The sequence below is a fragment of the Rhinolophus sinicus genome, linkage group LG07, assembly GCF_036562045.2.
Source record: "Rhinolophus sinicus isolate RSC01 linkage group LG07, ASM3656204v1, whole genome shotgun sequence".
Taxonomy (NCBI): domain Eukaryota; kingdom Metazoa; phylum Chordata; class Mammalia; order Chiroptera; family Rhinolophidae; genus Rhinolophus; species Rhinolophus sinicus.
The window spans coordinates 97,474,852-97,496,909 of record NC_133757.1 but is presented as its reverse complement, the minus strand read 5'-3'; the positions used below and the strand labels follow the sequence as shown (position 1 = coordinate 97,496,909).

Sequence of the window (22,058 nt, the reverse complement as noted above, 5' to 3'; positions counted from 1 at the left end):
ATATACAGCTTTTGCTGTGTCCCGTAAGTTTTATAATGTTGTAGTTTTGTTTTCATTTGTCTCTAAGTATTTTCTAACTTTTCTTGTCATTTCTTCTTTGATCCATTGGTTGTTTAAAAGTGTCTAATTTTCACAGCTTGTGAATTTTCCAATTTTCCTTTTGTTATTGATTTCTAACTTCATCCCATGTAGTCAGAGAAGATACATGCAAACCTCGTTTTATTGCGCTTTACAGTTGCATTTTTTTACAAATTGAAATCAAGACCCTCCACCAACAAAAAGATTACCACTCGCCTTATTGCAATACTTGCTTTATCACCATGGTCTGGAACCAAATCTGTATCATCTCTGAGGTATGCCTGTACCTTGTGTGATATCTATCTTTTTAAATCTATTGAGACTTGATTTGAGCCTAACATATATGGTCTATCCTAGAAAATGTCCCATGTGCACTTGAGAAGAATGTGTTTTGTTGTTGGGTAGCATGTATATGTCTATGTATTTCATGTGGTGTTGTTTAAGTCCTCTATTTCCTTACTTATCTTTCTGTCTAGTTGTTCTACCCATTATTATGAGTGGGGTATTCAAGTCTCCAACTATTATTTTAGACTATCTATTTCTCCCTTCAACTCTGTCAGTTTTTGCTTCATATATTTTGATCGTCATTAGGTGTGTAAATGTTTATATTTGTTATATCTTCTTGCTGTGTTGAACCTTTTATTAATATAGAGTGTCCTTCTTTTTCTTTTCATTGTTTTTGATCAAAGTCTATTTTGTCTGATATTAGTATAGCCTCCCCTGCTGTCCTTTGGTTACTATTTGCATGGAATATCTTCTTCTACCCTTTCACCTTCAACCTGTTTGTGTCTTTGGATCTCAACTGAGCCTCTTGTAATACAGCATATATTTGGATCGTGTGTTCTTACCTATTCTGCCAATCTTTGTCTCTTGATTGTAGAGTTTAAGCCATTTACATTTAAAGATGCCTTAGGAACTTAACTCTTGTTTATATCAATTAGCTTATGACAAAATTGGTTTCATTACACATCATTTCGTTTAAAGTCACAAAACCTATCGATGACTTTAAGTGAGGACTTACTGTATTGTTAAGGAGGGACTTCTGTTATTGTGCTATTTGTTTTCTCTATGCCTTAGCTTTTTTGTCCCTCATTTCCTGAATTACTATCTTCTTTTGTATATGGCTGATTTTTTGTAGAGAAATGTTTAAATTCCTTCATCATTTACTTTTGGGTATATTCTATTGCTATTGTCTTTGTGATTACGGTGGGAATTCCATTTAACATTCTAAAGTTCTAACACTCTAATGTGAATTTATACCAGCTTAACTTCAAAATACACAAAAACTCTGCTCCTTTACAGTTCCATTCCCACCCTTTCAATTGGTAATGTCACAAAATTACATCTTTATATATTGTGTGCCCCCAAACATAAACTAATAATTCCTGTAATGCATTAGTCTCTTAACTGTGTAGAAAACAAAATTTGGAGTTACAAACCAAAGCTACAGTAATACAGGAATATTAGCTTTTATACTAGTAATTGTATTTTTCTCTTTAGGTGTATTAACCTGTTAAATCATGTAGAAAACAAAAAAATGTAGTTATAAACTACTGTTATAGTAATACTAATTTTTATTTTAAAATCCCATCTAAGACAAAATTAAATTTGTACAAAATTTGTAAACTTACTGATACAAAATTTATGATTGGATATGGTATTGATTTAGAATAGATATTGCAAGTTAATAGTTTTTAAAGACCGAAAAATAGTTACATTTAAAATCAACTGCTACAAGCTTGGGAGTAAGTAAAATCTCAAATGAACCATTTTCCTATGCTTCAGAAATATCTCTATACAAACACTTAATACATTACAAATCATTTTTTGCTATTCTTTGAAGGCCCCAAATAATCTCTGTTAAATTAATTAGCCTGTATTTTAAATAATTTATGGCTCACATTTTTTATGATTCAGGCTTTACTCTTCCTTAATCAGACTAATTGCGAAGTTGAATATAGATGGTGATTATATTTACATTCTCTTTTCAAATAAATAATCATATGCTTAAAGTTAGAAATATATATGTGTATGTACCTAAGTATAATTTATAATTTTTTACAGATTTGTGGGACCACTGGGTACCATCATCGTAAAATGTAAAGATTTTCGAATAATTCAGTTGGATATTCCTGGAATGGAGGAATGTTTGAATATAGCCAGTTCCATTGAGGTAAGTATTTTGGAAGCAAAATTTGATGAAAATAAATAGTAATAAAAAAGAGCCTTATATTCTGACTCAATGTAGCTCATATGTTTCTTTGTTAGATATTTGGTCAAGCTCTGTGACTCAAATATTGAAGACTGATAGGAAAAGCCTCACCCCGATTCATTTTATAGGAATGTAATAGGATTTTACAGACGTATAGCAGTATTTAGTGTTACTTATTCTTCCAAGTTCATCTGTACTGTATGTAGCATGTGACAGGATGGATATCCTTCCCTTTTAAGGCTAGATAATATCCCACTGTATATGTAAATATGGTAAGACTTTTTTAAAAAGTTATTTCTTTTATAAAGCAAGTAAATATCACCAATGATTATAGTCTTGTGTTTGTTTTTATTATTATTAATCTGAATTTTCACATATCAGCTTTGCTTAAGACAAGATGTATTTGTTTTATATTTGTAGAAAAAATTATTGAATATCTGTTCAGATTATAAATAACAGAAATCTTACTTGGATAATTTAATATTTAAATTGAAGACCTCACACTGTTTTCTTCCCCATTCTAACCAACTATTTTGGTACACACTCAAATTTTAAATTGCCTTATTTTAAATCATGGCCTCTAAATTACAGCAATTAACTTTATGTTTACAGTATTTTCTAGACAATTATAGAGATACACTGTTTTGTTTTGTTTCGTTTCTGTCTTTGAGTGACTAATCTGGGCTTTGTGTTCCAAAACAAATGCTATTGGCTTAATTATTAAAAGGGGGCAGAAAGCCTTAAAAATCTGTAACTGGGATTTTGTTTGGTTTTAAACAAGAATAGCGAAATAAAGGAACAACTGTTGTGGTACTGAGAAAATCGGCATGCAACATTTTTTCTTTCTGCCTTTGCTGAATTTTACTTAAGGAAATGAGAAGATGAGCTGTCTTACATATCTGTCATTTGGAAGTAACACAGTAATGTTGATTTAGCCAAATTTGCTACCATGAGTGAGAAGTGCAAGTCTTCTAGTCTGTTAAATTGAAATACTATCCTGTTATGTGGGCAGGGAAATGCTACTGACCCACTTCAGTTAGCATGTGGTTTTCTCAGTTGTGGGACTGGATTTTCATTGACCTGTCTATATTTTTCTTCTTGTCCCTTTTATAACTTGTAAGAGAGCTGGTTGGTGGGTGTTAGTGAAGTTGCCCATAGTGAAGCATAGTGATGAAGAAATAGGGCAAAGCATATTGTTCCACTTTCTGATTGCATCCACTTAGCGTTGTTGGCATGAATCAGTTATTTACTTGGCTGTAGATATTATCTAAAGCTCTTTAGAAACTGATTGATTACATAGTCCTTATGGCTGAAAAGAAGCTGTATATTATGAGCCATTGTCATAATTTGACTTCAGAAAGTGAATGCTTTCTTGATTGTTTTTACAGCTTAGTACATATACATAGTGAAGTTGACCTCTAGGCTTTTTCTGGCATCCAATTCCCCTTCCCCCCATATATCTTCACATAATTTGGGAGTAATAAGTAAAATTCTTATATAGCATGGTTGAGCTATTCATTGTAATCAAGAGTTTGTATCCCAAATATATTCTGCTAATAGAATCTCATTGGAAGAATAACTGGCAAGTGCTCAGTTTCCTAAATTATAACAGGAAGTCTGATGAAGCTTTTTTCTTATAGTTTCAACTGCTTTTGGGGTTGAAATGTTTTCAGTTCTTAATGTGTTTACAGGAAAAATCCTCTCTCTAGTGACATAGCATGTAATCATGACAAGTCAAAGTATGAGTGCTTATTGCCTGTCAGAGTGATTGCTGACTTGCATTTAAAACAATGGCTGTACCAGCCACAATGGAAAACAGTATGGATTTTCCTCAAGAAAGTGAAAATAGAGCTACCATATCATCCAGCAATCTTACTTCTGGGTATATAGCCAAAGGAAACAAAATCATTATCTCAAAGAGATATCTGTACTTGCGTGTTCACTGCAGCATTATTCATAATAGCCAAGGTATGGGAACAATCTAAGTGTTGATGGATGAATGGATAAAGAAAATGTGAGGGGGGTGTGTGTGTGTGATTATTATTATTATTCAGCCTTAAAAAAGAAAACAATCTTGCCATTTGTGACAACATGGATGAACCTGGAGGGTATTATGCTAAGTGAAATAAGCCAGACAGAGAAAGACAAATATTGCATGGTATCATTTATATGTGGAATCTAAAATAATGTCAAACTCATAGAAACAGTAGAAAAGTTGCCAGGGTTGGGGGTGGGAGAATAGGGAGAAGTTGGTAAAACTTGCAGCTATAAGATGAATAAGGTCTGTGGATATAATGTATAACATGCTGACTCTACTTGATGATACTATATTATATAATTACAATTTGCTAAGAGACTAGAACTTAAATGTTCTCAAAAACAACAGAAAGTAAATATGTGAGGTGATGGATGTGTTAATGGGGGGAATCCTTTCACAATGAAATCATCATATTGTACACTTTGTTTTACAGTTTTGTCAATTATACATCAGTAAAGCTAAAAAATTGTTTTAAATAGTGCAAAGAATATCTTATAAACAAACAAACAAATAAATTGTTTGTACTGACCAATGACAACTCTTGTCAAATCATTCGTGAACACTGGCCTTTCTGCTTCTGTTTGGTGTGATTGGCAACCAAAGACGATATAAGTGGATAATGGATTATATAGCCATGTTTCTCCATATTTTCTGTTTTATGAGCATTGGGGGGAATGCTTCGTGACTTATGGACAGAGAGAAGAATAACTTTGGATGGAGATGTTTTTGTGAAACTGCTGAACTACAAGTTTTGTCTATTTTTTAATAAGTCATGGGCCCATCCTTTTGTGAGTGTGATCTTTTTGTGACCTACAAGGAGGTAGCTTCATGCTGAGAGTTTTGGGGTGTTAACATGATGTTGGGCCCCTCACCGCTCCAGGTGAACATCTCTATAATTACTGCAGGTTGAATTATGCTGACTGATTTTGGTGCCCTTTTGTCCAGCCATAGAAATGCATTCCATAACTCCTCTGTCAGAACGATGAAACTGCCGCTTAATGGAGGATGAACTATTCCTCCCCTCTAGTCAGGTTTCCTGGTGTTGTCACCCAGAATTCAAGTGCTCCAGATGAATAAAAGCTCATGGGGGTACCACAGAGTTATTGCCCCAGCTTGAAAATGGGTCAGTGTATCATATGATGATATGTGACCAAATGGCATAACACTCTAGGAAGGGAGGAAGTGAACACTGATGGAGTATACGTGGAGTATATAATATGTGGGCCATGTCATAGGTAAAATTATTTTAGTGTTCATTATGTGCCAGGCACTGTTCTAGGTCTCTTACACATATTCTCTCTCATAATGCTCCCAACAGCTCTGTGAGGTAGGTACTGTTATTTCCCCCATTTGACAGCTGAGGAAACTGAGACATGGAGTGGTTATACTACTTAACCACTACTGCACTGGAATCGAATTTGAATCTAGCAGTCTGACTCCAGTTTGACTCTTTGGCTACTAAGCTATGTCACCTATTTTACAATTACTAACAGATGCTGATTTTTAAAAGTAATTTACATATGTTTATTTAGTTGATAATTGGCTTTTGAGCCAAGGCCTTTCTGACTAACCAAAATCTGTCTGTTCTCTGATCCCCCAAAATATTTGGACCTTTTTATTAGGCTTTATTAAATGATGTCAAGAAGGAGTCATTTCATTTTTCTCCTAGGTATGCACGATTTTTTATTCTTTTGTTCATAGCAAATGCTGAGTGTTTGTTATCTGCCAGATACCTTGTTAGATGCTGAAAACATGGAAATTAGCCTCAATGAGCTATAGTTGTATCTTGTGATAAATACAGTGTTAGAGAAATGTATTAGGTGCCTATCATTATTAGGTCATATTTGTTTAATACCAATTTGACAGTTAAATGTTTCAAGTTGTGGTATATTCCCTTTTCCTCTCTTTATTTCCTTTCCCCCGCCCCAGGCACTGTCTACCCTGGACTCCATCACTCTGATGTACCCTTTCTTTTACCGGCCCATGTTTGAAGTGATAGAAGATGGCTGGCATTCTTTCCTTCCTGAGCAAGAGTTTGAACTCTACTCTTCAGCTGTGAGTAACTTGAGGGAACTATGGGTAATGAGAAATAACCCAACGCCTTCCTTTACTTGTGAAAATGATCACTTCCTTTTGATGAGTAATAAGATGCATTTGACTTATTCATGCCTAAAAGAAGTATCTGTTAGCTATTAGTGCTACAGCCTCTGCTATTCAGACATTTGCATAATTTGTTCTCAGTGCTGCAGCTCAAGTGATTTTTTTCTTCTAGTGGATTTACAGTATTCTAAATGTTACTTTTAAAAATTTTGCAAATGCTATTGATAAAACATAAAGATCTTCATAAAGATAATTCTGACATGTTTTGAGTTAATTGTTGGGTGTTTTAAAAGCATTTCCGTAGAAACAACTTTATATGTAGTAGTTAGGTCTGAGCCATCCCAAAAAACTGTTGAACCCATTGTGTACCTAAGATAGCACTAGAGAAATAAATACCACATTTGTTTCTGTGGGATAATTTTTGTATTTTTATAATTTGGGTTACTAAGACCAGGTGACTAGAACCAGGTTTTCTCTCCCATTCTTTCTTCTTCCATCATATCTCTGTAAATGGGTCCCGAGGGGATCAAGAAGTAGGGACCAGAATACCATGTATTTAAAGAACAGAGATGTCCACAGCAGCAAAGCAAGAAAGGAAGGCCAATTTTACATGCTTAGGTATGGAGCATTTTTCTGTATTTTGTGGGTAACTATCTGTATTTACATTGTGTCCTTATTGCATTAAAAACTGCTTAGCAAACATCAAATGCATGACACTTTTCTCTTGTATCAATTAACTACCACCTAACAGCTACCTTAGAAGAATCCTTAGTTATTTCCTAAGTAGAAAGTGGCGGTCAGAATGTGTTAAGGGATCCTCCCTACATTTTGGTTATTTTATTTATTTATTTATTTTTACTTAGATTCAATTCTTTTTTCCTAATTGGAATTTCCTTTTCAGTTTAGCTAATTATTTAAGCAACTTGAATATCTGAATTTCTGTAATATTTTCCTGCAAAATTTCATATTTCATAGATTTAATAAGAATGTCTTTAATGCCTTAATTTAAGATATTAACTTATGATTGCTAGATTATAGAAATTTAAGATGAGCAAAGCATGGTCCCTTCCTTCTACTTGTTCAAAGTCTAATAATTATCTAAGTAATCGAGTACAATAAATTAAGTGCTAGCAGAAGTATCCACAAGGTACAAGAGAATGACATTATTAGATTTGTGTTATAGAAAATCAATTCTGATGCAAAATGCTGAGAAACTGCTTAAGAGGCTCCTGAAAAAAATGTAAAGAAGATGGTTGGATCAATAGCAAGGAGATTATAGTGCAGATAGATTCAGGAAATAGAATTAATGGAGTTGGTGACCCGCTCACTGCATATGAGAAGTGAAACAGGCAGTGGCATTTAAGATGATACCACTGAGAATGGTAAAGACAGAAAGAGAAATGTATTTGACAGGGAATGAATTGAGTTCAGCTTTGAAGATGGCAGATTCAAAGAGTCGGTATGGTACATGTCGACAAATATTTGTAAGAAATAGTTTAGAGCTTATTTGAGAGGTCTATGTTAAAAATGAAAAACAGAGTAATCAACAAATATGTTGTGGAAACCATAGGGAGAAGGTGAAATTGCCTAGGGGAAGCATCTAAAATGAGAAGGGGGGCAAGGATCGAACCATTTAAGGGGTGAGTGGAGGAAAAAGCCAAAGGAAGAGTGAGTCTCAAGTAGAAGAGGGTCAACAGAAAGTGTCTTACTCATTGTTTGTTCATTGCCTCCCTCTTGGGCTAGAATATGAGCTGCTAGAATATAAACTTCACAAGGGCAGGAATCATGTCATTCTTGTTCCCGCCTGTATTCCTAGCACGTGAGAAGCAAGAAGTAAGTATCTGCTGAGTGACTGAATGTAGGAATGTGTGTATTTATGCAGAATAGGACAAAAGGACAATAAGGCCTTCTATATATCATTAGAAATCCTCTGCCAGATAGACATCTGTTGATCAGTATTCTTTGAGTAAGGTTTTTGACCTTCTGAAAAACTCTTTCATTATAATATCAGCCAGTCCCCACTTACCTATTATGTCCAAAGGAGACGTGTGGTATTGAGAGGAAAGAGGACTAAAGCTAGCTATGAAGATATCTTGTGTTGTATCCCAGATATGTTGTTGGCTGCTTGACTTTGGAGTTGGTGACCCGCTCACTGCATATCAGAAGTGAATAGGCAGTATACAAATTTCCATATATACAAAATAATGTCTAAAGTTCCTTCCACTTTTAACATGCTTTTATCCTAAGATATCATGAAAGATTATTACAGATACTTTGCTGAAATACACATGTACAGTACATCTGTACTCTCCCAATCTACCACTTTAGAAATTATGTACAAAAAAAGATGATGATAAGGTTCTGCTTCTGGTAATAGGGGAGTAGCTCCTCTCAGACCAGCCCTCCTACTGATATCAATGACAAACTATGAATAAAATACAAAAATCTACTACTTGAAAGCCCTGGTAAGTGAAAAGAAAGCAGCATATTTTGGAGGGGAGTCAAAACTTAGAGAAAGTAAATGGCATATGAGTTTCCTGTTTTGGGGGCCTTGTCCTGAGGTCAGTGGCACAGCTGTAGGGAACAGCTAACATTCCAATAGAAAGCCCGCTTTCTCTCTAGTGGAAGGAAACAGGGGAAGGGTCTGCTGCAGCAACCAGGAAGCCAGAGAAGGGGAACCTTGATTCTGTATATAACCCTGACGTTATGGCTGACTCTTGAACATGCTTACATGGATTAGACTGAGAGCAGTCAGAACTAAGATCTGAGCTGCCATGCACCTCATGTGTTACAGAGTTTGCTGTTTAAGTCTAACTTCGTTAACTGCCTGCTAAAACAGAAACATTAATGCTCTTCAAAGAAATGTAATAGAATGCAGAGTTTCTATAACATAACATTCACAATGGCTAGGATACAATCCAAAATTCAGCCAGGATATTGTGACCCATTCTCAAGAAAAAAGACAATCAGTAAGTACCAACATCAAGATGACTCAGATGTTCAAATTATCACGTAAGAACTTTAAAGCAGCTATTAAAACTGCCCAACTTTCCATAAAGGAAAATATGCTTAAAATGAAAAAAAAAAAAAATCTCAACAAAGAAATAGAAAATATTAAAAAGAATCAAGTGGAACTCTTAGAACTTTTTGAAAATTATATCTGAAATAAAAAATTCACTGGATGGGCTAAATAGTAGAGAGTAGATGACAATGAACAGAATCAGTGAACTTGAAATTAGAGCAGTAGAAATTATTCAGTAGAAAGAAGGGGAAAGGGAGAAATTATAGAAGAATAAACAGAGCCTCGGACCTGTGGGACAATAGCAGAATGCCTAGTGTACAGAGGGTGCCAAAAAAATGTATATACATTTTAAGAAAGGAAAAAACTGTATGAAAATTGTAATATTCGATATGTACTGATACCAAAAGATGAGTACAAGTCATGTGTATACATTTTTTTTGCACCACCAGTATGTGTAATTGGAGACCTACAGGAAAAGAACAGAGAGAATAAGATAGAAGAAATATTTAAAGAAATAATGTTCAAAAACTTTCCAAATTTGGTGAATGATATAAATTTTAAAAGCTCAGCAAGACATTAACAGGATAAATATGAAGAAACGATTCCTAGACACATCAGAGTCAAACTGTCAACGAACACTGATACACACTACATGCCTATCAATAACTGCTTTAAATGTAAATGGATTAAATTCTCCAATCAAAAGACATAGGGTAACTTAATGGATAAGAAAACAAGACCCATACATAGGCTTTCTACAAGAGACCCACACACAGACTAAAACTAAAGGGATGGGAAAGAATATTCCATGTGAACAGAAATGAATAAAAAAGCTGGGGTTTTGTCTCTTATTATAGCCTTTGCTTTAAAGTCTTTTTATCAAACAAAACAGACTTTAAAGCAAAGGCTATAATAAGAGACAAAGAAGGACACTTCATAATGATAAAGGGATCAATCCAACAAGAGGATATAACCCTTGTAAATACTTATATACCCAGCATAGGAACACCTAAATATATAAAGCAAATATTGATGGACATAAAAGGAGAGATCAACAGTAAGGCAGTCATAGAAGGGAACTTTAACACCCCATTGACATCAATGGATAGATCTTCCAGACAGAAAATCAGCAAGGAAACAGTGGCCTCAAATGACACATTAGACCAGATGGATTTAATTGGTATTTTTAGAGCATTTCACCCCAAAGCAGTGGAATATACATACGTTGTTTTCAAGTGCACATGAAACATTTTCTTTTCCCCCCCTTCTTCCACCTCCCCGCCCCTCTCCGGTTCAAGCCGTTGTTTCTCAATCTAGTTGTGTAGGACACAGCTCCCTGGACGATGCTGGTATGATGAGCCTTGCGCTCCCCCGGGCTGAGGCTGAGGCAGTTGGTTGTGTGTTGTCAGTTGGCCGCTCACAGCAGCTCTCGCCGGCTGTCATCTACTCACACTGGCTGCCGGCCACTCGCGCTGGCCACTGGCCGCTCATGGCAGCACACGGTAGCCCATGTAGCACAAAGCAGTCTACAGCCGCTCATGCTGGTTGCCGGCCACTCGCACTGGACACTGGCTGCTCATGGCAGCACACGGTAGCCCATGCAGCACACAGCAGCCCACGGCAGCTCATGATGGCTGCTGGCCACTCACGCTGGCCACCAGCCACTCCTGGTAGCACACAGCAGCCCATGACTGCTCAAGATGGCTGCCGGCCACTCACGCTGGCCACTGGCCACTCCTGGCAGTACAGCTCCAGGGAGAGCCACTGTTCACAATCTTAGCTATAGAGGGCACAGTTCACTGGCTAATGTGGGAATCAAATCAGTGACCTTGGCGTTGGGAGCTCGGCTCTCCAACCACCTGAGCCACCAGGCCAGCCCCACATGGAACATTTTCTAAGACACACCACATGTTAGGCCACAAAACAAGTCTAAATAAATTTAAGAAGACTGAAATCATATCAAGAATCTTCTCTGACCACATGGTATGAAACTAGAAATCAATTACAAGAAGAGAACTGAAAAACACACAAACAAATGGAGGCTAAATAACATGCTACTAAACAATGAAGGGGTCAACAATGGGATGAAGGAAGACATCAAAAGATACCTTGAGACTAAAGGAAAATGAAAACACAATGGCCCAAAATCTATGGGACACAGTGAAAGCAGTTCTAAGAAGGAAATTCTTAGCAATACAGGCCTACCTCAAGAAACAAGAAAAATCTCAAAAAATCTAACCTTACACCCAAAAGAAGTAGAAAAAGAACAGCAAACGAAGCCCAAAGTGAGTACAAGGAAGGAAATAATAAAGATCAGAGCTGAAATAAATGAAATAGAATCTAAAAGAATAATACAAAAGATCAATGAAACCAAGAGAGGGTTTTTTGAAAAGGTAAACAAAATTCAAAAACCTTTAGCCCAACTCATCAAGGAAAAAAAAAAGAGAGGGGACCCAAATAAATAAAACCCCAAATGAAAGAGAAGTGATAACTGACACCACACAAATACAAAGGATTATAAGAAAATACTATGAGCAGTTATGTGCCAAAAAATTGAACAATCTGGAAGAAATGGATAAATTCCCAGAAATATACAATCTTCTAAGACTGAATCAAGAAGAAACAAAATCTGAACAGACTGATTACTACTAACAAAATGGAATCAGTAATCAAAAAAAACTCCCAACAAACAAAAGTCCTGGACCAGATGGCTTCACAGATGAATTTTACCAAACATTCAAAGAAGAATTAACACGTATCCTTCTCAAACTACTCCAAAAAATTCAAGTGTAGGGAGGGTTCCCAAGCCCATTTTACAAGGCCAGCATTATCCTGACTACCATTCTAAAACCAGACAAAAACATTACAAAAAAAGAAAATTATAGGCCTATATCCCTGATGAACATAGATTCAAAAATCCTCAGCAAAATATTAGCAAACCGAATTCAGCAATACATTAAAAAGATTATACACATGATCAAGTGAGATTTGTTCCTGGGATACAAAGTTGGTTCAATGTTGCCAATCAATTAATGTGATATACCACATAAACAAAATGAAAGATAAAAGTCATTTGATCATATCAGTAGATGCAGAAAAAGTGTTTGACCAAATCCAGTATCCATTTATGATAAAAACTCTCAGCAAAGTGGGAGTAGAGGGAACATACCTCAATGTAATAAAGGCCATATATGACAAACCCATTGCTAACATCATACTCAATGTTGAAAAGCTAAAAGCGTTTTCCTTAAGATCAAGAACAAGACATGGATGTCCACTCTCACCACTTTTATTCAACATAATATTTGAAGTCCTAGCCACAGCAATCAGGCAAGAAATCAAGGCATCTATATTGAGTGGAAAGGAAGAATTAAAACTGTTATTATTTGCAGATGATATGATACTACATATAGAGAGAACCTTAAAGATTCCATCAAAAGCTATTAGAACTGATAAGTGAATTCAGTAAAGTAGCAGGGTACAAAATAAATATTCACAAACCGGTTGCATTTTCATATACCAATAATGAACTATCAGGAAGAAAAATAAAAATAATCCACTTATATTTGCATCAAAAAAAAAAATACCTAAGAACAAATTTAACCGAGGTAAAATAAAACAAAAAACTGTACTTAGAAAATTGTAAGACACTGAAGAAAGAAATTGAAGAAGATACAAATAAGTGGAAGCATATACTGTGTTCATGGATAGGAAGAATTAACATTGTTAAAATGTCCGTACTACCCAAAACAATCTATAGATTCAATGCAATCCTTATCAAAATACCAATGCATTTTTCACAGAATTACAACAAATAATCCTAAAATTTATATGGAACCACAAAAGACCCCAAATAGCCACAGCAATCTTGAGAAAGAAGAACATAATTGGAGGTATCATGCTACTTGATACTGGTATCAAACTATATTACAAGGCGATAGTAATTGAAACAGCATGGTACTGGCATAAAAAAAGACCTGTAGATCAATGGAACAGAATAGAGAGCCCAGAAATAAACCATGCCCATATGGTTAATTAATCTATGACAAAGGAGGCAAGGCTATGCAATGGGGTAAAAATCTATTTGATAAATAGTATTGGGAAAACTGGATAGACACATGCAAAAATAACAAATAAATAAATAAAAGTAGACCACCTTCTTACACCATCCATATACAAGAATAAACTCAAAATGGATTAAAGACTTAAATGTAAGATCCAAAACCATAAAACTCCTAGAAGAAAACCTAGGCAGTAAACTCTTGGACATTGCTGTTAGTAATATTTTTTCTGATGTATCTCCTTGGGCAAGTGAAACAAAAGAAAAAATAAACAAATGGGACTAAAAAGCTTATGCACAGCCAAGGAAACCATCAATAAAACGAAATTACAGCCTCCTGGATGGGAGAAGATATTCACAAATAATATAGCCGATAAGGGGTTAATATCCAAATTCATAAAAACTCATACAAGTCAACACCAAAAAACGAACAAACAAACAAACAAAAAACCCCAAACAATCCAATTAAAAACTGGGTAGAGGACTTGAACAGACATGAAAAGATGCTCAACATCACGAATCATCAGATAAATGCAAATTAAAGCCACGTGAGACATCACCTAACACCTGTCAGAATGGCTATCAACAATAAAGCAACAAATGACAATTATTGGGAGAGGATGTGGAGAAAAGGGAACCCTTGTGTACTGTTGGTGGGACTGCAAATTGTTGCAGCCACTAGGGAGTTCAGAGGTTTCTCAAAAAATTAAAACTAGAACTACCTTATGACCCAGCAATGCCACTTCTAGGTATTTATCCGAAGAAATCCAAAACACTAATTCGAAAAGATATGTGTTTTCTGCAGTGCCGTTTACAATAGTCAAGATATGGAAGCAACCGAAATGCCCATCAATAGACAACTGCATAAATAAGAGGTGGCACAAATATACAATGGAATATTACTTTGCCATAAAAAAAGAATGTAATCTTATCATTTGCAACAACATGGATGGACCTAGAGGGTATTATCATAAGTGAAATAAGTCAGACTGAGAAAAACAAATACCATATGATCTAATTTATAATGTGGAATCCAAAGAACAAAATCAATGAAGAAACAAAACAGAAACATACTCATAGATACAGATAACAAATTGATGGTTGCCAGATGGGAGGAGTATTGGAGGGGCTGAGTAGAAAGGGGGATTCAGAAATACAAATTGGTAGTTACAAAATACTCCTAGTCACAGGGGTGTACAGTACAATATAGAGAATATAGTCAATAATATTTTAATAACTATGTATAGTACCAGGTGGATACTAGACGAATTGGGGGAATCACTTTGTAAATTATATAAATGTCTAACCACTATGCTGTACACCTGAAATTAATATAAAATAATATTGAATGTCAAGTATAATTGAAAAATAAATAAATAATAAATAAAAATATATGACAGAAGTGGCATTGCTATCAATGGAGGATCATATTCTCCTGAGTAGGAAATCAGTATATGATACATAATAGTGAGAAATCAAGAAGTAACAGTATGGTTATGTTTTTTAGAAATGTGGAGGTAAACACACGCGCGCGTGAAAAAAGTTGAAAATTGTTGCCTCTGGGAAAAGGGAATTAGGTAATGAGTAAGCAGGAAACAAGTAATTTCCTTTTTTTATATAATGGATCTTTTAGAAACTATCCTTTTAAAATTGGTAACATGAAAAGTGAAAAAAATGTAATTAAAAATATGATATTGTATCATATCAGTGTTTTTTTAAAAGTACGTTTGTTCTACAGTATATCTAACATACTTCGGTTTTATTCTCCTGGTGCTGCAACCATGGACAGTATGTTAGGCCAACTCTGATTTAGAAGAACATATTGAAATTTACATATACATAATTTTATTTGTTTTACTGTAAAAACCTTTTTACCTTCTTCAAGTGGTTTTCATTTTTATGTTTGAAATAAGTTCTCATTTGATAGTTTTATATTGCATACTTTTAATCCTTGGCTTACCGACTTAGAAATTACTTCACTGACTCATATGTTCATATCTTTCTTTGTATTATTATTATTCTTTTAAGAAAAATGTTACCAGCTTTCTACATTTTACTCCTTTTTTAAGTAACAGAAAGGAACAAGGGATTTGAAGTACTATTTTCATCTGTTCTGGTCCAGCATTTTCTGGAGTATTGTAGTCTTCCTGTTGCTATACTTTAAGAGTACCAATAACAAAGTAAATGGTACCCAGAAAAGGATGAATGAGATGATGCTGGTTCTGATAGTCATGAGTATACTTAATACATTTAACTTGTAGAATAGAAGGCTAAGGGAGAAACCAGTCTTTCACATATTTGATAGGATGCCATGTGAAATAGGGAACTTGTAGTGAAATCACAGTAAAAGCCAATAGAGGAAGTTATAGAGCAACAAATTTTGCTCAATATAAGGAAGAACTTTCTAGGAACTAGGGATACCTAGTATTGCAGGAAGCTGACTGAAGAATGGAGCTCCTTTTCTCTCGACGTGTTTGAGTATGGTCTAGGTATCATTCTATTAAATTCCTGAGATGGCTTCTTCATTGTATGGAAGTTGATCTCTAAGGTCCTTTAAAATTTTTCAGATTATTTTGTAACATTGAGATACTTGCTTAGCTTTGAAGTATTTTGTGTTTTTCAGACCAGTGAATGGAGGTTAAGCTATGTAAATAAGGAATTTGCGGTCTGCCCTTCTTACCCGCCAATTGTCATTGTGCCCAAATCCATTGATGATGAAGCTCTTCGCAAGGTAGCTACATTTCGGCATGGAGGACGCTTCCCAATACTCAGCTACTATCATAAAAAAAACGGGATGGTAAGTACGGTACTGCTGCTTGATCTACCAAAATACTTCGTTTGAGGATCTTTTCTTAGAAATGTTTCCTTTTTCCGTGTACCTATTCATTGAAGTGATTAGTCTCTCCTGCCAGGACTTCCTTCATTAAGTTTTAGGAAATCAGGAGTAGATTGCTTTCTGTGATCGGGATATGACTTTAAATTCTTTCCATGATGCTGCTCAACCTTTGAAAAGCCCAGATAGGTTTATCCTCAGGACTGAGTACAGTGAGAACTAATGTTCATTGATTGGATATTTAAAATAACACTCTTAGGCAGAACAATAAATTTTCTCTGACCAGAATAATGGTAAGATACTTTAATTATTCTCACCAAATTTCCCTATGAAAGGTAAATTGAGCAGATGTTTTTATTTTCAAAAGGAAGAAGAGTAACACATATCATTAGTCACAACTTAAGTAAACACAAGTCAGGAATTGAATAGGCAAGTGCTCATTGTGTATTTGTTTCCTAAATATTTTCTAAATCTGTTTCTCTCCTCTTATTTTCTCTCAGTCAATAAACTACTTCACATTTTGAGACCAATAGTAAATTAGTGGATAAAGTATAGCCATCTTCCATTTTCCATTTCCCCTGGTAATAAGTCAAACATTGATGTTTAAGATAAAAAGATTTCTGAAAAGTTGCTCCTTTGGCATCAGGTCACATATCCTGCTTGCTCAGTAGTAAATCTTTTTACTCAGGTTCATCCGGGTTACTGTTGTGTCCATTTCCATGGTAAGCGCAATCTGAGCGTTAGACATTGTCATCCTCTGGATGACCTTTCTGATCATGCTAAATTTCAAGGTAGTTAAGATAACTATATACTATGGAGTGAAGCTAAAATAACTCTTAAACCATTCACCAGGGAAGAGATCAATATAATAGTTATTGATTTCTTGAGAAAAGTTTCAAAAGCAAACCTTTCAAAATATATAGTTGGTGGTCTTTGGAGACAAAGTGGTCTTTGGTCTTTGGTCTTTGGTGGTCTTTGGTTAAGTCCTGGAATACTGAAAAGGATGGAAGAGGGCCACTGACAATAAACAATAACTAGCCACTTTCAAGGTATGGAAAATTATTCCCAAAACAAGAATAGTTCATAAACTTTTTTATTTTGCCATTGATGCCTTTTTCTTTACAATTCTTGATAAAACCTGCCAACTCTAAGTTTATGTAGTTGCAGCAAAAGTTTACTGGTGTATTGGCCATTATTATCGTCATTACAGGGCTAGATCGACTGGATCATTAATTCACTAACTAAAGGAATTATAAGATTTGATCTTAAAGAGGAACTGTAATATATTTATTATGTGAGGTAGTTGGAAGAAAAATCATTTAAAAGCACAAGGCTTATTTTTGTTTTACAATTATTAACTATTGTCAATACATAGACATGTGTCTTTGCTTTAGGATCAAATCTATCTCCAAAGTGTCGCAAAGTTGTTTTTGAAATACTCTTAAACTAGCTAATTCATTTGTTTTCGGAAATTTTGAAAAGCAGCTACTATTAAATGTTAAACTGTATTATGCTTCTAGGTAATTATGCGAAGTGGTCAGCCACTGACTGGCACAAATGGGAGACGGTGCAAAGAAGATGAGAAGCTGATAAATGCTACCCTCAGGGCAGGAAAGCGAGGCTATATCATCGATACCCGATCTCTCAATGTGGCTCAGCAAGCTCGAGCCAAAGGAGGCGGCTTTGAACAAGAAGCACATTATCCTCAGTGGAGGCGGATTCATAAGTCCATTGAGAGGTAAACGATTCTACAGACAGTGGTGGACTCTTATCTGAAGCTCATTAGACTGGGTGAGCCCTTAGCTGTTCAAAAATCACAAGTTTTCAAATGAACCTACACTTTAACTTAGACTCGAAAATTGATTGGATGTCCTGTCAGTGTGTTTTGTAAGATAAGCAGAAAACTAATCTTGGATGCCCACAGTTGAGTTTTAGTCAAATAGCACTCTTTCTCTGAGTCAGCTCTGAAATTTCATCACCACAAAGTCTGTTCCTCTACCTGTAGATTAATGGTCACCAAACTTCCTGAACAGATATAGTATGGATAATTATGTTTCCCTAAGTCAAAAGCCTTAGCGATTTAATTTCTCCCCTACCCACCTATTCTCACAGCCTTTTTCCTCCACCGGTATCATCTCTTGTTTATGCTTGCAATCAGTGGTTTGTAAGTGCCTCTGAGTGGCTGGGTGGGAGTTGGGGCTAATAAAGCAATGGGGTCTGTGCTGGCTTTGGGCACCGCTGCTGACAGCACTGGATGGTTCTGCGGGAGGAGGATCGCAGATGGCAGAGCTCTGGCCCTCTCCCCAGTCAGATAATTCAGCTTTAATCTATTCAGGTGAGGAACAGTTTACCATGACAGGCATTTTAAGCATCTTTGCAGTCATGTTTAAATATGAGTTTCTCAACATTTAATCCTCAAGTTACTGTACAACAAGGTAAATATTTTTACAATATTTTGAGCTACTGTTGCTTTTGGATACATTGGAGGCTGAGTTTTTGGTTTGGTTTCTTCCTTCATCGTTCTATTTTGTCTTTCTTTTCCTTGTGTTTGAAAGGTATCACATTCTTCAGGAGAGCTTAATCAAACTTGTGGAAGCTTGTAATGACCAAACACATAACATGGACCGATGGCTCAGTAAATTGGAGGCCTCAAACTGGCTGACTCACATCAAAGAGATTCTGACAACTGCCTGTCTAGCAGCTCAGTGTATCGACAGGTAAAGTGATATCAACATATCATAATGAGACATGCACTGCTAACTAGACTTTGCTTTTATCCAGACGTACATTTCCATATTAACATATACCTCAGAGGCATACCTCAGAGATACTGTGGGTTCGGTTCCAGAATACTGCAATAAAGTGAGTATCGCAATAAGGCGAGTCACATAAGTTTTTTGGTTTCCCAGTACATATAAAAGTTATGTTTACCTTTACCGTAGTCTATTAAGTATGCAATAGCATTATGTCTAAACAAACAATATACATACCTTAATTTAAAAATATTTTATGCTAAAAAATGCTAACCATCATTGGAGCCTTCAGCAAGTCGTAATCTTTTTGCTGGTGGGGTCTTACCTTCAATTTGTACAAAATGCCGTCTCTGTGAAGTGCAATAAAGCGAAGCACAATAAAACAAGGTATGCCTGTATGTTAAAGTCTGTGCCTATTCTATATCCTCTGTTAAGATCATTTTATAAATTACTACATAAGATAGTCAGTGCCATTTGGTTATCGATAAAGTATGTGCCTAGTCTCACATTTAATTGATAATCAATGTTGAATGAATTGTGAACCATGCACATATACACATCTCTGATGACACAAGTTTTTTAAATACTAAAGGACCAATTTTTTCTATAAAATCCTTAAATTATTAATCTACCAACTTTCCTTTTCTTAAACTATGAAAAAGAAAAGAAGTTTTCTTATTTCTTCTCAGAGGGCCAAACTTTCCTTCTTTCTTTTGAAATATCAATGAAGGGAAACATGTAATTTTGTTACACAATAAAATGATCCTTTCTAATCTCTCAGATATTTTATTACAAACTCTTGATAGGTGCAGTTTTATCAGGATCTAAGTTGAGAAAGCCTGATGACAGTGATGTGACGTATATGAAGTAATTTTAGTTTATTCACTTAGTTGAAGGTTGCTAATCCTCGAGACTTGAGGCAGAAGACTTGAACAGAGGCAGGATTGGTATACATTGTTACAGAAGCTTAGCATGCCCTTTTTAAGAAGGGGATGCCCACAGAAACAATAGGTAGGTACAAGTATTGCTACCACATAGTTAGATGGCACTTTCCTTTGAGAATTTAATTTGTTTTATTGATGCTTCCAAATTAAGGAAATATAGATGTAATTTTTTATGGTTAGTGAGAAATTGATAATAGAATAGGTTGCTTAAGATCATGTGGTAAGTTAGTGACAGAACCAAGAATGGGCAGACACTCTTGGTGTCAGCATTCCCAGGCTATCACTGTTCTTTATTTTAGGCAAAGCTCATTTAGCTAATAAAATACGGGAGTTAAAGACCAAGGCTCTGTGGCAGAGAAATTGATAAAACAGGATGATGAGATTCTAATGTTAACCTAAGTTTAAAAGATTTCCCTTTACATGGTAAGTACAGAGGCTTCTGGTTTCTTAGGAAACATGAATCATAATAGACACGTATCATCATGTTGTCTAAGTTTCCAGCCTAATAACGAGATGATGAAGGTCAAGGCAACTCTAGGTGCAGAATAGTGTTTGGTATTTCTACCTTCATTTAGTTTGGGCTGGCCACTTAAGCAGACAGGGATTTCCACACTCAGAACTGAAGGTTTTCGTTTATTTTGCCATGTTTGGTTTCCCTTTTCTGATATATATTAGCTACTTAACACTGCCATAAAAATCTGCCCATATAATTAATTACTCAAAATGTAAAAATCAACCTTAAATTAATTGAATTAAATTCAGAATATACCACAGATAACTAAGATGCATATTCTGAATATATAGAGGGGGCCAAAAAAATGTACATACATTTTAAGAAAGGAAAAAACTGTACTAAAATTGTAATACTCAATATATACTGATAACAAAAGACGAATGAATACAAGTCACATTTGACTTCTGCAATTATAAGAGGTGCTCAAAGTGGTTACCGTCAGCGTAATTTTAATACAGTTTTTTCCTTTCTTAAAATGTGTATACATTTTCTGGTACCCTGTGTACATCAGAAGCCTAAAAATATTTGCTCATACCCTTCGGCCTAATCATTAGATTTCATGCTAAGAATGAGGTTGTTAACCTAACCATAAGGGAATATCGGAGTCTTACTTTCAAATGAAGAATTCTCAAATAATTCAGCAAAAGACAAAAAGCTAAGTACATCATTTATAGGGTAACAAAAATTGGCAATAACCTAACTCTCCAGCTATAGGATTAAGTAAATTGTAGTTGATCACTTAATAGGAAATTATATAATCACTAATTATATAAACACTACTTCTAAAGATGACATAGAAACATAGGAAAGTGTTTATAATAAAAGTGGAAAAAATAAGAAATTACCCTATGTTATAGCTATGTAAAGTATATATGTACATGGGAAAAGAATTAACAGTAGTAACTAAACATGAAACTTATGAGAACATGGTGAGCTTATTTTTCTTTTCTCCAAAATTTTCATCATTGTCATTTCAATAGAAGAGGTAGAAGAAGGGGAGGGGAGGTGTAGTTAATTTAGTTTTTGGTGTTTCCTCCCACTCTTTTTAGTATAATGGGGTCTCAGACACCTCCTAAATATCATGGCATCATTGCCACTGACTTTCTAGATTGACAGTTTTATGCTGGATTTTTTTTTTTTCTTTTTTTTTTTTTTTTTTTTTTAATGTTTCTTCCTGTTTTCATGTTTCTCAAAGTGTGGTTCAGGACTTGTTTCCCAGATCCATTATAGTTATGAAGGTGTCTTTATAGTCAGCTAATGGTAAAAGGTGGAATCAAGGTCAGAGAGATACAGAAAAATAACTTTAACAGAGAGATACGGAAAAATAACTTTAACAGAGAGATACAGAAAAATAACTTTAACAGAGAGATACGGAAAAATAACTTTAAGTGTATGTTTCTAGGTTTGATGAGAAACACTACTATTAAAGCAGAAAAGGTAAGTGCCTACTGTGTGTAATAAGGACTGCTTTTCGGTTTCGTAAAGGGAGAATTTTTCAGCTAAA

At 35.1% G+C, this 22,058-nt stretch overlaps 1 protein-coding gene across 1 annotated transcript in view; it reads left to right on the top strand.

Moving 5' to 3' along the window:
• MTMR9 (myotubularin related protein 9) overlaps positions 1–22,058 on the top strand; it is a 40,413-nt gene that overhangs the window by 5,587 nt on the left and 12,768 nt on the right. Inside the window, exons 2-6 of the mRNA XM_019733202.2 lie at positions 2,143–2,251; positions 6,258–6,383; positions 16,134–16,307; positions 17,864–18,081; positions 18,899–19,060. Coding sequence (XP_019588761.1) covers positions 2,143–2,251; positions 6,258–6,383; positions 16,134–16,307; positions 17,864–18,081; positions 18,899–19,060 — 789 coding nt within the window. The remainder of the gene's footprint in view (positions 1–2,142; positions 2,252–6,257; positions 6,384–16,133; positions 16,308–17,863; positions 18,082–18,898; positions 19,061–22,058) is intronic.